At 42.5% G+C, this 16195-nt stretch overlaps 1 protein-coding gene across 1 annotated transcript in view; it reads left to right on the forward strand.

Moving 5' to 3' along the window:
- Positions 1 to 13746, forward strand: part of LOC134404308 (protein piccolo-like) — a 38048-nt gene extending 24302 nt beyond the window's left edge. Inside the window, exon 3 of the mRNA XM_063135022.1 lies at positions 12301 to 13746. Coding sequence (XP_062991092.1) covers positions 12301 to 13746 — 1446 coding nt within the window. The remainder of the gene's footprint in view (positions 1 to 12300) is intronic.
- Positions 13747 to 16195: the final 2449 nt, after the last annotated feature.

The following is a 16195-nucleotide window of genomic DNA, read 5'->3' on the forward strand; positions in this document are numbered from 1 at the left end:
ACTGAGGCTTTTTCTGGTAGTTTATAGAAACAGAGTAGGCTTACTATTGTAGCAGAATATGCATTGTAGTGCATAGAATCAATAAGAATTTATTGTATCTCGTAAGTATGACTGGTTCTGTATTTATGTGTTGTGAAATAACTATGTGTAATGGAATATATTCTTAGAAATAGAGAGACACTGCCATGAATGTGTTGGTCAAGTGCTGGAAGCAGCATGTAGCTTAACTTAGCAGGGATAAGTTATCTGGACAGAGAAAGCCTAGCTACAGTTATCCATGCTCTGATCATCTCTTGTTTGGATTACTGCAATGCGTTATACGTGGGGCTGCCTTTGAAAACGGTCCGGAAGCTTCAGCTGATGCAAAACAGGGCAGCTCGTTTACTAACAGGGACTGGCCGGCGAGACCACATCACGCCAGTCCTTTTACAACTTCATTGGCTGCCAGTCCAGGTCCGGGCCCGATTCAAAGTGCTGGTATTAACATCCAAAGCCCTAAACGGTTTGGGGCCAGGTTATTTGAAGGAACGCCTCCTCCCATATGTACCTGTCTGGTCATTAAGATCATCCACAGGGGTCCTTCTCCGTGAGCCCCTGCCAAAGGAAGTGAGGCAGGTGGCTACTAGGAGGAGGGCTTTCTCTGCTGTGGCACCCCAGTTGTGGAATGAGCTCCCCAGAGAGGTCCGCTTGGCGCCTATACTGTATTCTTTTCGTCGCCAGCTGAAAACCTTTTTATTTTCTCAGTATTTTTAACACCTAATTTAACTTAAATTTAAATTTTGCTGTTTTAATTCTGAATTTTAATCCTATATCAATTTCTGCTGTCTGGTTTTATTCTGTTTGTGCTTTTTATATTGTATTTTGTATTTGGGTTTTTAGATTGTTGGTTATTTTATTATGTCCTCATGGTTTTAATTTTTGTGAACCGCCCAGAGAGCTTCGGCTATTGGACGGTATAAAAATGTAATAAATAAATAAATAAATAAATAATCCTACCTGGGTGTTACTGGTATCAGTGGCAGATCAGGCTACATTGAGAAAAATAGAAATAGTGGTATGATCAGGTCTGAAACTAAAGATGAGGTCATTGGCATCGTAAGGGTTATAAAAGGCCTGAGAGATCCTAATAGAATGAGAAACCCGCTATACGAGCTTAGGATGGCTTCGCTCACCATGCCCTCCATTTAGGTAAATACGAACCTTTAATATTGACTGTTAGATCGAGAGGAACATAAGTTTATAACTTGTGTGTATATAGGAATGTTTGTGATCTCCCTCATCTTAGCTAATGCTTGTTATTCTCTTAGACTGTTTGAGCAATAAACATGTATTATTTGATACCATTTTTGTGTTGTCTAGCTTGAGGGAAGTTTCAGGGACTCCACTACCCATAGGCATTAATTGAAGCCCCAAACACTTGATAAAGATTTGTAAATCTATCACTAAGTGCAGTCTGTTCTTTAAAGTCGTTCTTTCTTGATTTGGTGAATCTTAGATACACCATTCAAGTTCGGGAAACAAGCAAGTCAGATGGAGCAAGAAGCAATTACTTGCCTCAAGTGGAACCCAAAGCAGTTACTCATCACATTATGTTCCTTAGGAAAAGGCTTAGGTGTAGTAGACAACCTTCACCAATGCTATTTTCTGATGGCAGAATGTTGTAAAAGATACTTAGTTTCCCTCAGTATTTATTTATTTATTTATTTATTACATTTCTATATCTCCCAATAGCTGAAGCTCTCTGGGCGATTCACAGTAGGTTTTGTCAGTACTGCATCTCTTACGGTGACTCTAGCATTCACTGGGGGAACTGTAGCATGATAGTTACTTAAGACGGTTTGTGTCCTGAAGTATGAAACCAAACTGGCCGGAGTCTTACTCTATTAATCCTGCCATACGCTTTCGTAAGTGGAGTGCAGGAAATAAATACTGCCAAAATACTTAGAAAGTGATTTGATAGATCCAATGTACATGTGAGTGAAGATTGCCTACAATATCCAAGACAACCATGTTTCATTTTAAAGGAGAGGGGGACATATCTCAAGAAGTGGGACATTTGATTAAAAGCTGAATGGTACAGTTAGGATGATCATATCTATTCAGGGATCTTGGACAAATACCACCAGTTCTTGTTAGTCTAACTTACGCTATATCTTTTATTACCCAAATACAGAGGATAAAATAAGGGATGACTTTATACTATCCAGTGTTATCTGCCTAGTAGGCTTGGAACTAATCTGGTCCTTGTCCTGTGTCTCTAGCAGCAAGTAGAGATGTCAGCTAAATGTTTGTCTCAGAGAAGAAGCAAATATTAGAAGCTCTAAATTCTGCGGAAGCTTGGATTTTAATTCAAGTCAGATAGCATCTGTCTGTCTGTCTTGTCTATAACAAAATATTAAAATATAAAACCAAGCACAACAACAACAACAATGAACACATCACAGGCCTTTGTCTGTCTGTCTCTTTTCATCACAGCAGCTTTACTGTTTGGAAAATTAGAACTAGCAGAACTCAAATAGCTAAGATATGTCCTCTCTGGTAGACATCTGTATCTCTAAACCCAGATTCATGGGGAATGGCTAGTCAGTGGTGATGAAATTAAAAGATGCTCTTATCTAGTCAGCCTGCAGGTACAGGTAAACATAGTCCCAGCTACTACATGCTATGGGAGCTGCAAGCCCTGGTATTGAAAACAAGTTGCAGGTCTGGCTAGATTAGCTCAGATGAATCCCTGGTTATTACACTGCATTTGTCTGTCCAGCAATCCATCAGTATGCAATACCTGTCTTCAAGGTGTGTAGATAGTGCAGATTTTAATATCTGCAGCTTAATCCTCATCTGTGCATTTTTGAACCAGCTGGAGGTTCATATGGTTCTGTCTTGATGCACATTCCAGTGCAGAGTTAACAGTTCTTCCACATGGCTGGAGCTGAATATGGAACATTTTCTTTTGGATTCTGCTTTTAAAAATAAAGACATCCCTATCTTTCACCTAGAACAACACTTGGCCTTCCTTTTTCCTTCTTTTATCCACCTCCTTGTGGTTAGAAACATTGCTCAACTAATCTGCTTTGACTACTTGCCATGCTGTTTTTCATATAAATAAACTTTCTTCATCTTTTGCAAAGCAATCTGTTGTATTTATGTATCCTCAGAATCCTTTCTGATTGAAGGAGTATTGTGTAGGGCCTGTAGACTAGACAGAACTCCCTGGTGGCTTTATAAACAGGAAGCCCGCCTGGGATCTGTGCATGTGATCTCTCTGAACCACCCAGAGAGCTCCGGCTATTAGGCGGTATAGAAATGTAATAAATAAATAAAATGCCATGAGGCTGGTTCACACTGTTTGAATGAGGCTGAACATGGGGTTAGTGGGTGGGTGAAGCTATCTCTGCCACTATAACCAAATTTCTTTCAGCAGTTGCTGTCACAGAGATAGCTTCATGCAACATTGAGAAACTGAGACCCTTACAAAATCTCTTATGAAATACTGCAACATGATTAACTATTTCTGCTTGATTTCCAAGCACCTTTCATTTGGAAGAAATAGTAACCTCATCCTTCCATTCAAGCCAAGAGTCTTCTAAAATGTGTTGATACATTGCCGCTACTTCCTATTTCAACCCTGTCCCCCAACACACAAACATTTCTCCCTTCCAAAGCCCAAGTAAGTTATTACTATCCGATGTACAAATAGCACATTGTTTACTTCCCATTTTGTCACTTCGTTATTTTGAACTGGAAATCTAGAGGGTTTTACACTTCAAATAACCTGACCCAGTTTTGCACAGAAGTAAATCAGATATTAAAACTGCATCACTAAGAACGCAGTTCTATGCATGTATAGGCAGAAAAAAAAATCCTACATTTCCCAGCATTCTCCAAACAGCATGAGCCATAAAGGCATCATCTACACCAAGGGGGATATTCCACTATGAAAGCAGTTTATAAAAGACAAGAGCCACACTACTGCTTTATAGTGGTATTGAAGTGCACTGACAACTGTTGGGACCCATTGACACATACCATCTACTGCTTTCATACCACTTTCATAGTGTTATATCCTGCTTGGTGTAGATGTGTCATGAGCCCCAACAGTTGCCAGTGCACTTCAGTACCACTATAAAACAGTAGTGTAGATCCTGCAGTGCACTTCAATGCCTCTATAAAGCAGTAGTGTGGCTCCTGCCTTTTATATACCACTTTCATACCACTTTCATAATGGAATATCCTGCTTGGTGTAGATGAGCCCAAAGATAACAACAGTCACATATCAGCACCAGTATTCTGATTGCCTAGCAACTATAACTTACTACTACAGCAAGGTCATGTGATTTCAGATGTTTTCTAGGTAATCACTGACAAGGAAGTGTAGTTGATTCCATTTTAGGTCAGACAGGTTAATCTTCACTCAAATCCCAATAATATTATTTCTCTTCTTGGCTGAAGCACAGATGATAAACCTCTATTTAACCTTATGTGCACTGTGCTGTTTTGCATTTTTTCCTCTAAATGTTATTTTGTATGGATCACTATAAAGTCATGCAGCAATTTAAATGGGCATGGATTCAATAGTTTGCGCTGTTGCAATTAAACTCTATACTATTCGACAATATCCTTGAGGTGTTTCTCATATAATGCAAGGTTTTCTGATAAGTAACGTGAAGTTGTTGGGGAACGTGCAGGTTTTTTAAATCATGTGGGAGTACTCAGTGCATGTCTTGTGTTCAGCTGGGAGATGATTTCATGCACATCTGATATGTCAAACTATTTTCAGGTTATAATCGTCAACCATTTCCTAGAAATGTCTTAAGAAGCAATGGAAAGGGGGAAAAATGTTTTTGTATTCTCTGGGGTATTTCTGATGCTAGCTGAGAATTCTCCATCCTTGCTTAAATTTACAGACTGAATGAACTTGGGTTGAATATATAGAGCTTAATTTAGTCATCTGCCATATTCAGTCATACTATGGCAGAAACATTAGTGTAGAACAGGGGCTGGCAGACTTCTGGCTTATATGATCTACTCCTACCCTCTAGATCTGACTACCAGAGCCAGGTACAAAATACTGACTCAAAAGGGTGAACATAGAATTGCAGAACAAGGTGACTCTTAAGTACAGGCTCTCCAGGAATTTGTTTTCAGTACCAGAACTGGAGTTTGCACACAAATCCTTTCACACACAAATCTTCTCCTATTTCCCCCCAAGCTGTCTCGGATTTCAGCAGCCTAATTTAAGAGACTATGTGTTGTGACTAATGTTAAATTATTGAGAGTTGGAAAACACTGCTGATATTTGGTAAATTACGCAAGGATGTGCGAGTAGATCCTGATCTACTTTCTGACTGCCTCTGGTGTAGCTGTTAAGGGCCCATTCCCAGTATTGATTCCAGATAAAGTTATCAAGAAGCCAGCTTGTTTGTCATTGATAAATATTGTGGATTTGTAAGATAGGATGTTTGGTAGCAATTTCACATAACTGGCTAGGGTGCTCATGAATTACCCTAAAAAGAGGACATGTATCACCAAAAAAGAGCACAAAACTGGATAGCAATCTGCATAAAATTTGCATATACTAATTTAAATGTATACCTGCAAACTATACCTTCTGATGAGATATTTGAGAGAAATATCATCCTTCAGCTGAAATATTTGGGAGAAATATGCAAAAAAGCAGAAGAATCTTAGAATAGCAGAGTTGGAAGGGGCCTACAAGGCCATCGAGTCCAACCCCCTGCTCAATGCAGGAATCCACCTTAAAGCATCCCTGACAGATGGCTGTCCAGGTACCTCCTGAATGCCTGTAGTGTGGGAGAGCACACAACCTCCCTAGGTAACTGATTCCATTGTCGTACTGCTCTAACAGTCAGGAAGTTTTTCCTGATGTCCAGCTGGAATCTGGCTTCCTTTAACTTGAGCCCGTTATTCCGTGTCCTACACTCTGGGAGGATCGAGAAGAGATCCTGGCCCTCCTCTGTGTGACAACCTTTTAAGTATTTGAAGAGTGCTATCATGTCTCCCCCTCCATCTTCTCTTCTCCAGGCTAAACATGCCCAGTTCTTTCAGTCTCTCTTCATAGGGCTTTGTTTCCAGACCCCTGATCATCCTGGTTGCCCTCCTCTTTCAGTGGGATTAATTAAGTCCCTAAAACTGAATGAATGGCATGCTTTATTTAACTTTTGGAACAAGTATGAAGTTCACACAATATGCACATTGAGCTCTTAATTATAGGAGGTGCACCCCCCCAAGATTTTCACTTAAAATCATAAAGCAACATGGATGATGATGATGATGATGATGATGATGATGATGATGGTGATTACTATTATTATTATTATTATTATTATTATTATTATTATTATTATTTCTTGCCCGCCTCTCCATTCTAATCGAGGCTGGGAACAACAATAAATGATAAAATACATAAAACTGAATTAAAACATAATAAACATTGTTAAAAACACCCTTAAAACATCCTAAAATGTTCTAAAAACATGTTCTTGCCCTAAATACGGAGATACATGAGGCTCAGTTTGTCTTCAGGATGACAAATAATATGGGGAAAATATAGATCTTTGGCATCCACACATCAACAGTAGTGAGATTTAATCTCATTATCTCTTGACTCTTTAAATTAGAGAAAGATAAAAATTTCTAATGTAGCTTTTACAATATAGGGCAGACTTATTAATTACAGCAAGGTTGAATTGCCATAATCCTTCAGTATTATAGTTTAACCTCCAGCATTGTAGTTTCATGGTTTGCAGATGTCTGTTACAGTGAATGTCCCAAATGTGTTGTGTCAAATCCCAGAGCAATTTTCTGAGTCTCCAAAAATGGGTTTCGTGGCTGTCACTGCCCTATATTTCACCAACCTATTTCCCTAGTAATGTCTAGTTAAAGAAACCCGCATTTCCACATTCAGTGTTTCTCTGCCCTCCATTCATTGGCTGCTGCTTGCAGGGAGTGTGAATGTCAAAATTCCAATTGAAGTATAAAGACCCCAATATAATACAAAAACTGGTTTTACATATAAATACAAACTAAATATTGTTATTTTTAGGATAGCAACCACATGGCTCAATGTGCCTAAACCATTTGTCCTCTATTGATGGGTAACCCATGTATAAACCCTCCCCCCAAACCTAAGAATACAATGATGCAAACTTAATACAGCTGGACCAGTATGCTATGGCTAGACTGATGACTGGGGCCAATTAGGGGGAGCACATGACTCCCTTGTTACTACAGTTTCACTGGCTACTGGTCTGTTTGCAGGCATAATTCAAAGTGCTGGTTGGGACATATAAATCCCTCTCTGGCTATCTGAAAGACCACCATTTCCCATAAGGGCCTGCCCCTCCTAAATTCTTCTGGATGGGCCTTTGTTTCAAGACTGCCACCTTCAAAGGTATGTTTGATGGTGACCTGAGAGAAGGCATTTTTGGTTGCAGTTTTCAGGATATGGAACTAGGGTTTTATGGACACGTCCATCCTGTGAGTGGTCCCCTCCCATTTGCACAGTCTATCCCAAAGAGTTAGGCTGCGTGAGCCTTTGCTAAGTACTCGGGAGCAATCGCCTGCCATTAGTGTGGAGAGGGGGGAAACATTTCCATCCCCCCTGCGCCAATGGGGCTTTAAAGGCCCTATTACTGCAAGGGTACCCTTGCATTAAAATGGCCTTTAGCAATCCCATTGGCTTGCAGGATTATGCTTTCTGGAATCTCCGGAAAGTGTGCATTTTCCCTGGCCACTAGTGTGGATGGGGAAAATGCACACTTTCCGGAGGCTCCAGAAATTGCGCACTCTCCAGAGCCTGGAAAGTGCGCTTTCCTGCTCCCCACTGCTCCAATTGGGGTCTTAAAGGCCATCGTAATGCAAAGCTACATTGTGTTAAGAGGGCCTTTAAGGCCCCAATTGGAGCAAAGGGATGCGGGAAAGCGCATCCGGAAAGTGTGCAATTCCCGGAGGAATATTAATGGTGGGTACCATTAGCATGCCATGTACTTTCTGGAAGGTTCAGAAAGCCTGTTTTCCCAGGGTGGGCCCTTGCCTGAGCTCTTGCGGGCCTTCGCAAGCTCTCGGACATGGGTGAACCATCGCACCGGGCGTGGCTGATTGGGTCCATGAGGGCCAGACGCAAGGGGTTCCGCTGCCCGTGTAGACCCAACTGGATGCTTGCGGCATCCCTATCTGGAACTCCCTCTGAAGGGAAGCTAGGTTTACTTCTTCTCTGCTTTTCTTCCACAGGCAGGCAAAGACCGCTTGGGTCTGGTGGGTTGGGTGATGTTTTTAATAATATTTTTTTCTGTAATGCATTTCATTTCATTTGTTATATTTTTATCCGGCCTCATAGCCAAACCTCTCTAGGTGTTTCACAAAAAAATTAAAAACCATTAAATACATCAAAGTACAAAAAAGCATTTATGTAAAAACATATAAACAGGTAGCACACACACATATATCTAAAACAATGTTTAAACAATCAGCCAAGGATGATCCAAGACTAAACTCAGGCAGGATCTACACTACTGCTTTAAAGTGCTTTATAACAGTTTTGACAAGTGTTGGGGCCCAGGACACACTCAATATACAGTTGTCAAAACTGTTATAGAGCTAGGGTGACCCTATGAAAAGGAGGACAGGGCTCCTGTATCTTTAACAGTTGTATTGAAAAGGGAAGTTCAGCAGGTGTCATTTGTATATATGGAGAACCTGATGAGATTTCCTCTTCATCACCCCAGTTAAAGCTGCAGTGATGAAGAGGGAATTTCACCAGATTCTCCATATATACAAATAACACCTGCTGAAATTCCCTTTTCTATGCAACTGTTAAAGATACAGGAGCCCTGTCCTTCTTTTCATATGGCCACCCTAATAAAGCACTTCAAAGCACTTTAAAGCAGTAGTGTAGATCTGGCCTCATTATAGGCTACCAAATACATGAGAGAAGAGGGCAGTTTCAAACTGGTGCCAAAAAGCTGACAATATTGGCACCAGGCAGGCCTTGTCAGAGAGATCCTTTCATCTCTCTTGTTGCTGCCCTCCAAACCTGTAATTGTTATGTTTTTATTGTATTTTAATGTGTTGTTTAATAAATTTTAATTGCTTCTGTAAGCTACCTTCAGTGACGTTCTTCGGGTAGAAAGGCCAGGTACAAAATAAATAAAACCTCATGCTAAAAAGTCCAATAATGTTCACTTATGGCTCAGTTGAATCCCGTGTATGCCAGTTCTTATTCAGTCTGTTCTGGCATTGTGAAATTCATAAGAATACAAAATACTAGGGCTGTGCTCCGCTTCAGTTCTTTGAACCGATGGCAGAGCGTTCTGATCCGCCTCTGACAAAGGCGGAGACGGATCGGGTCGGGGGAGCTGTGGATCGAGACCAAGTGGATCCTTTGCCTCGATCTGGAGCTCCGAAGAAAAGCTAAGTGTGGTGGGATGGGGGCTTACCTGGCGCTGCTGCAGTCCGTGTGGTGACGGCGGCAGAGCCAGGTAAGGGGGCAGGGGGGCTTATCTGCCTCTGTCGCGGTCCGGCAGCAGCTTCAACCGCCTGGTCTTCCTGTTTGAGGCCTCGGGCTCAGTTGAAGCCACCGCCAGACTGCGACGGAGGCAGGGGAGGGGGGAGGGGAGCCTTTTCAATGTAAGTCCATGGGGGGAACACGGAGCTCCGATCCAGATCCGGAGCTCCTCTGCGGATCGGAGTGGACCATAGGCGAATCAATGCGTGGTGGAGCGGACCCAATTCTGAAGTTGTGGATCAGGATCCAGAGCGGATCGGGGAATCCATGCACAGCCCTACAAAATACAACATAATAAAAACAATCTAAAGAATTTAACATAGAAAAATTTAAACAATGTAAACCTCTAACAACAATTTGAATAAACAAGGTTTTTTCCTATTAGACTTGTTCTAAAACAGCAGGAATAGATGCCTCATCATATTCCATTAAATGTCTGGGAGTAGAGGGTGGTCTTTACCTAGCGCTGAAAAGATGACAGGGTCGGCGCCAGGTAGGCCTCAGTGGGAAAGCCATTCCATATTGATCTCTTAGCCCCAAAATCAAGAAGATCAACCTTTTCTGTCTGCTTGCCCTTTCTAAGGATGCAGAAACAAAAAATATTAGGGAGGAAGAAAAGAGCATGAACTCGGAGCTTGTGCAGAATTTGAAAGAAGTATAGAATTCCTGTGCCAATTGTGAGACCTGTCCTTTCATTGGTCCCAACTATATGCCAGTCTCAGGAGATACACCTTCATTATATTCTCACATTCCCCTGTTCCCTGTCTGTCTGCTCCATGGGAGAATTGTGGCAGAGCATGACTTAGTGTTTAAATAAGGAGAAGTATTCCCTGCTGAGATGTCTTGCTGGGCTGCCAGATATCTGTGTCTTGTCAGTCAATTCACCTACTTGAAGTATTTGTCCAACGTTATTTTATTTCCCTTACAGTAATAATAATAGAAGGAAACAGATATGAATACACATGGTGCACTATGTGAGGAAATTATGCATAATGTTGATTCATAATACTATTTTCTTTATAATATTTGAAAAATACTAAAATTACAGGCCAAATATTTCCCTCTACAAAGAGTCAGAGCACAAGACATTAAAATGTGGATACACTCATATGCTATGAGTACTAAGAAGCACGCCAAAGGCACTGCAGTTAAAAACAAATATTTAAATAGAAATCCCTTGATAAGACTTGCATTTTGTCAGATTACTGCATGTAGGTATTGTGATGGAACCACCAGGCTTGACTCAGCGATTCCCCGGCCGGAGAAGGGGGTGTCTGGCTCAGCCAGCCCAGACACATGCCCCTTCACTGCTGCTTTTTCACCCTTTGGGAGTCTAGGTTCTCAAGGAACGACACCACACAGGAGATAGGGACCAAACACTTTCATTCTTCACACAAACACACTTCCTTAAGGGTCCACACAGGGTCCACACATTAAGGTAAACACGGACAAAGGAATGACACACTTCGGACAGCAGGGACTAATATCTCCCCCTCCCCCTTTTTGTACACTCAAACCAATTGGAATCGCACTCACTCACTAAGAGAGCTCCGGCTATTGGGCGGTATAGAAATGTAATAAATAAATAAATAACCACCCACCAGCCGTAACTCGGCAAGGTCCCTTGCCCACTTGTACCCAAACCTATTCTAAAACAAAACAAACACTTAACACTGTGACTCAACCTCTGTTGCTCACTTCGACTTGGCTCCACGCCACTCGAACTAGACTCCTTCCCTCAGCAGCCACATGGGGCTTCCGCCATCCAGCCGTCCCAGCCTGGATGCTTTTGCTCACCACGCACACACTGGACTCCTGACACCCACAGGAAAGAGACCAGACCCTTGGGTGCCCAAGCTTTTATCTCTTTCTGGGACACCCTTGTCACCAGACTCACCCTGACCAATTGAAATCCCCTAGAAGCCCACACCTCACCCAAAGGGAGGGGGGAATGCTCCCAGACATTGCACAGCTGCAACTTGTTACTCTCCCCCGGTACCAGCCCGGGGAGGCGTTATCAGATGCCAGGCGCTTCTCGCGAAAGTGCAGCCTTGGCATTTAGCTTGCTACTCCCTTCTGGACACAAAGAAACCCCTCTCCTTCTCTCTGGGATAATGCAAAGATGTTTTCTTAAAGGGACCATGGGCCCAGCCCATGACAGGCCTTTGTGTTCTTGTTTTCAGGCAGTTGGTATAATCAGTGAGTTTGCTTTAACTGCAGCTTTAACTGTGGTGATGAAGAGGGAATTTCATGAGGTGCTGCATGCATACAAATGACACCTGCTGAAATTCCCTTTTCTATGCAACTGTTAAAGATACAGGAGCCCTGTCCTCCTTTTCATAGGGTCACCCTAATCAAACAGATCACTCCAAGTCAAGTTCATTGTATTTAGCAACCAGCCATTATACAGTTTCACATAGATGTGTTACATTCATTCATCCCTTTGGCCTTTGTGCACAAGAGCAGGGCCAGCCCAAGAAGTTTAGCAGTTCTAAAAGTTACGTATTTATTAAAATCATTCAATATAAAACACAGCTTTTCAAGGGATGATCTGGAATAGAGAAGCTAACATGTCGCAATTAATGGGTATTGGTCATGTTTATTGGGGGAAGTGCAGTAATCCTAATATTGAAGTAAATTTGCAAATGTTAAAGGTAGAAATTAAGCATTAACAAGTGAGTTCCCCCCCCCCCAAAACATGTAAATTGGATATTTTCAGCATTCAGGATGTAATTCTATCTTGCGATTTAAACTTTTTCTTTTAATCATTCATGCAGATTAAAGAATGGCTCTGTTTAAACTGCCAGATGCAAAGAGCTTTAGGTGGTGACGTAACTTCTGGTCATGGCCCTGGACCACAGCCCTCTGTATCCAAACAAAAGATACCTGCTCCAACTTCAGCAACCAAACCCCCTTCCCAGCCACAACAACCTACACAGAAGAAAGACGTTCCTCTAAAATCTGATGTTACCCCAGTACCCGAATATAAAAAGCCACCAACACAGACAAAACATCTACCCAGTTCTTCTCCTGCAAAATCAAAGCCTTCTGATGCTGAATTGCAGCCAACAGAAAGCACCCCCAAATCTGATGAAGCCAAGCCGTCAGTGGTTGAAGATAAACAAAAACAATCCAGTATTCAAAAACCCACAAGTAACATTGGGCCTACACCATTGGATACCAAAAAAGATTCACCTGGCCTCAAACCTGCATTAGCTCAACAGAAAGTAGTACACTCTCAAAAATCAGAGGCTGTCAAGTCATCTCAAGACACACCTACTCCTCTAGATGCTAAATCTGCTCCTCTAGATGCTAAAACCTCACCTCAAGTGTCTCGGCAGAAATCTGATCCCAAGCTTGTTTCTCAGCCTGGACCGGGATTGGATACCAAGGCACAAAAACAAGTTGAGCAAGTGGACTTGAAAGAAGACCCTAAGAAAGTGCAACCTCCGATGAATCCTAAACCAGATGCTAAGCAGCAGATTCCCAAAGGACAACAAGCAACAGTAGGCCCAAAACCCAGCCAAGCCCAGCCACCAGCTCAGATCCAACAACCTCAGAAAACTCCAGAACAATCCAGACGATTCAGTCTTAATGTAGGAGGCATCACTGATGCCCCTAAACCACAGCCAACAACCCCTCAAGAGACAGTTACTGGGAAGCTCTTTGGATTTGGTGCTTCCATTTTTAGCCAGGCTTCAAATTTAATTTCCACAACAGGCCAGCCAGGAGCTCAACCACAGGGTCCTCCATCTGGATCACCCTCAAGGCATACCCCTCCTCCAGCACAGCCCCCTGTCTCACAAAAAGACGTCCGTCAGTCTCAACCACCTCCCAAAGCAACACCCATGAAAAAAGAAACAAAGCCTCTTATGGCAGAAAAGCCGGAGCCACCCAAAGCTGAAGGCATCTCCACTGTTAGAGAAACAGACGCGGAGAAGAAACCATTGCCTGCCAAAGACACCAAGTCTCCAGCTGTGAAAGCTAAACAAAGTTCTGATCCACCAGAAATGGCTCGTCCTTCACTGCCAACATCTGCTTGTCCTCTCTGTAAAATTGAACTAAATGTTGGTTCTAAGGCGCCTCCCAACTATAATACTTGTACGGAATGCAAGAATATAGTATGCAATCTCTGTGGATTTAACCCAATGCCGCACATAACAGAGGTAGGCAAAGCTTTCTTTGGTATTAATATTTTTCGTGAACCACTATTGTGTAAATGATGAATATGAAAAGAGCATTAAATAAGCTTTTTATGGTTGCAATCCTATACACACTTAAATGAGAATAAGTCTCCTTGAACTCAGCAGTACTTATTTCTCAGTGGGCATGCGTAGGATTGTGCTGTAACTATAAATGTTTGCTAGACGTTGATTGAAATGATCTTGTTATATTTTGTTTCTTATAAAGTTCAGCCTGAAGCAGCGTTGATAAATTGGATCCATAAATGATTTCACTGTGATGTTTGAATAGGCAGAAGAGGGACAGGTTATAGATATGAACAGCTGTAATTTGCCATGTGAACATTTCTGCTGGGCTTGGATGGCAAATGTGTTGGTTCTACATATCACAAGACAAGATAATGGATGCCTGCAATTTATTGCTTACTTGTCTGACAGCTTTCCAGTTTGACTACTGAGCTTGAAAAAAGTGACATGCAGAAAAGCTTAGTGTGTGTATTTATTATTATTGTTGTTGTTTTACTATACTATATCTTCCTAGATTTTAAGGCAAAAACTGACCATCAGTTTTGCAACAATTTAATAACATTTTAATAGACAGTGGCCGTCCTTGTAATTGTCCTTTTGTGCCTAGCAGTACATTAAAATTATAATGTATTTTATTATTATTATTATTATTATTATTATTATTATTATTATTTATTTATATAGCACCATCAATGTACATGGTGCTGTACAGAGTAAAACAGTAAATAGCAAGACCCTGCCGCATAGGCTTACAATCTAATAAAATCATAGTAAAACAATAAGGAGGGGAAGAGAATGCAAACAGGTACAGGGTAGGGTAAGCAGGCACAGGGTAGGGAAAAACTAACAGTAGAAAGTAACAGTAGAAGTCTGCACAACATCAAGTTTTAAAAGCTTTAGGAAAAAGAAAAGTTTTTAGTTGAGCTTTAAAAGCTGTGGTTGAACTTGTAGTTCTCAAATGTTCTGGAAGAGCGTTCCAGGCGTAAGGGGCAGCAGACGAAAATGGACGAAGCCGAGCAAGGGAAGTAGAGGCCCTTGGGCAGGCGAGAAACATGGCATCAGAGGAGCGAAGAGCACGAGCGGGGCAATAGTGTGAGACTGTTATTGTTTGACCTTATGAGGTTTGTAATTTGTTGTTAGGGTTGGGGTTGGGGCATTAGATAGCTAAATTTATTTATTTGCAATTTTGTGGAGTTTGCTTTGCAGTATGGCGGACATTGATTTAGTTACATCTGGTTTGTGAAAGGCTGCATAGGTGTACAGCCCTGAAAGAGAAGATTTTATGACTTGAATAGTAGAACAAATTACTACTACTACTACTACTAGTAGTAGTAATTTCATTTCTATACCACCCAATAGCCAAAGCTCCTTTGGCGGTTTACAACAGTACATAAGATAATAAAATACAGCAGAAAAATATAAATATACAACAGTTAAAACAATTTAAGCAATTTAAGAAGGTTCTGTAGGTTAGGGGTATCAGTTAATTCAAAGCCACTTTAAACATTACCTAGAAGAAAAGAAATAGCAACCGTTGACTACCTTTAAACATGCTTCTATAAACCTAAGGCTGGCACATGAAACAGAAGATGCGTCCTTCCAGTGAGATGTGGATTTGTAGCAGGCAGAGAACCTTTTAAGATAGATACTAGGGGTGTGCACGGACCCCCCGCTCCGCCCCGCGGGCCGATCTGAAAATTTCGGATCGGCCTGCTCCGCTCCGCGCCGCTCCGCCCATACTCCGCTCCTCTTCGCCGTGGAGCTCCTGCTCCGAATCGGAGCTCCACAGTGGAGGGGAGTGGTGCCAGGTAAGGCCGGGAGAGGAGGGCGGGGGGGGTTACCGGGCCCTGCCGCCGTCGCCGCCTGTGCGGTGACGGTGGCAGAGCCCGGTAAGGGACCAAGGGGGAGGGGGGCCTTACCTGCCTCCGTCCGCGGTCCGTTGGCTTCTTCAATTGAGCCCGCGGTTCAACCAGGAAGTCTGGGCCGCAAGTGCGGCCTAGACTTCCTGGTTGAACCGCGGGCTCAATTGAAGAAGCTGACGGACCGCGGACGGAGGCAGGTAAGGGAGAGGAGGGGGGGTTTACCGGGCCCTGCCGCTGTCGCCGCATGGGCGACAGCGACAGCGGCAGGACCCGGTAAACCCCACTTACCTTTCCAGTGGAGCTCCGGATCAAGGCGAAGGATCCGCCTTCACCTCGATCCTCTTCGCCACGCTCCGCCGGCCCCCCAATCCTCTTTGCCTCCGCCTTAAGGGGAGGCGAAGCACCCCGCTCCGCTTCTAATTCGCCGGTGAGATTAGAAGCGGAGCACATCCCTAATAGATAACGCCTCTATGCAGAGAAACAGAGGGCGTGATTCTGAGATACTTAAAATTAATAAATCTTCGTAACAGAATGCTGATTTAAATGGTAGCTGAGATCCGTGTGTTTAACACCTTCCAAAGGCTTTGTTTTTCTCTTTACTT

This window comes from Elgaria multicarinata, chromosome 9 (assembly GCF_023053635.1).
Source record: "Elgaria multicarinata webbii isolate HBS135686 ecotype San Diego chromosome 9, rElgMul1.1.pri, whole genome shotgun sequence".
Lineage (NCBI taxonomy): Eukaryota > Metazoa > Chordata > Lepidosauria > Squamata > Anguidae > Elgaria > Elgaria multicarinata.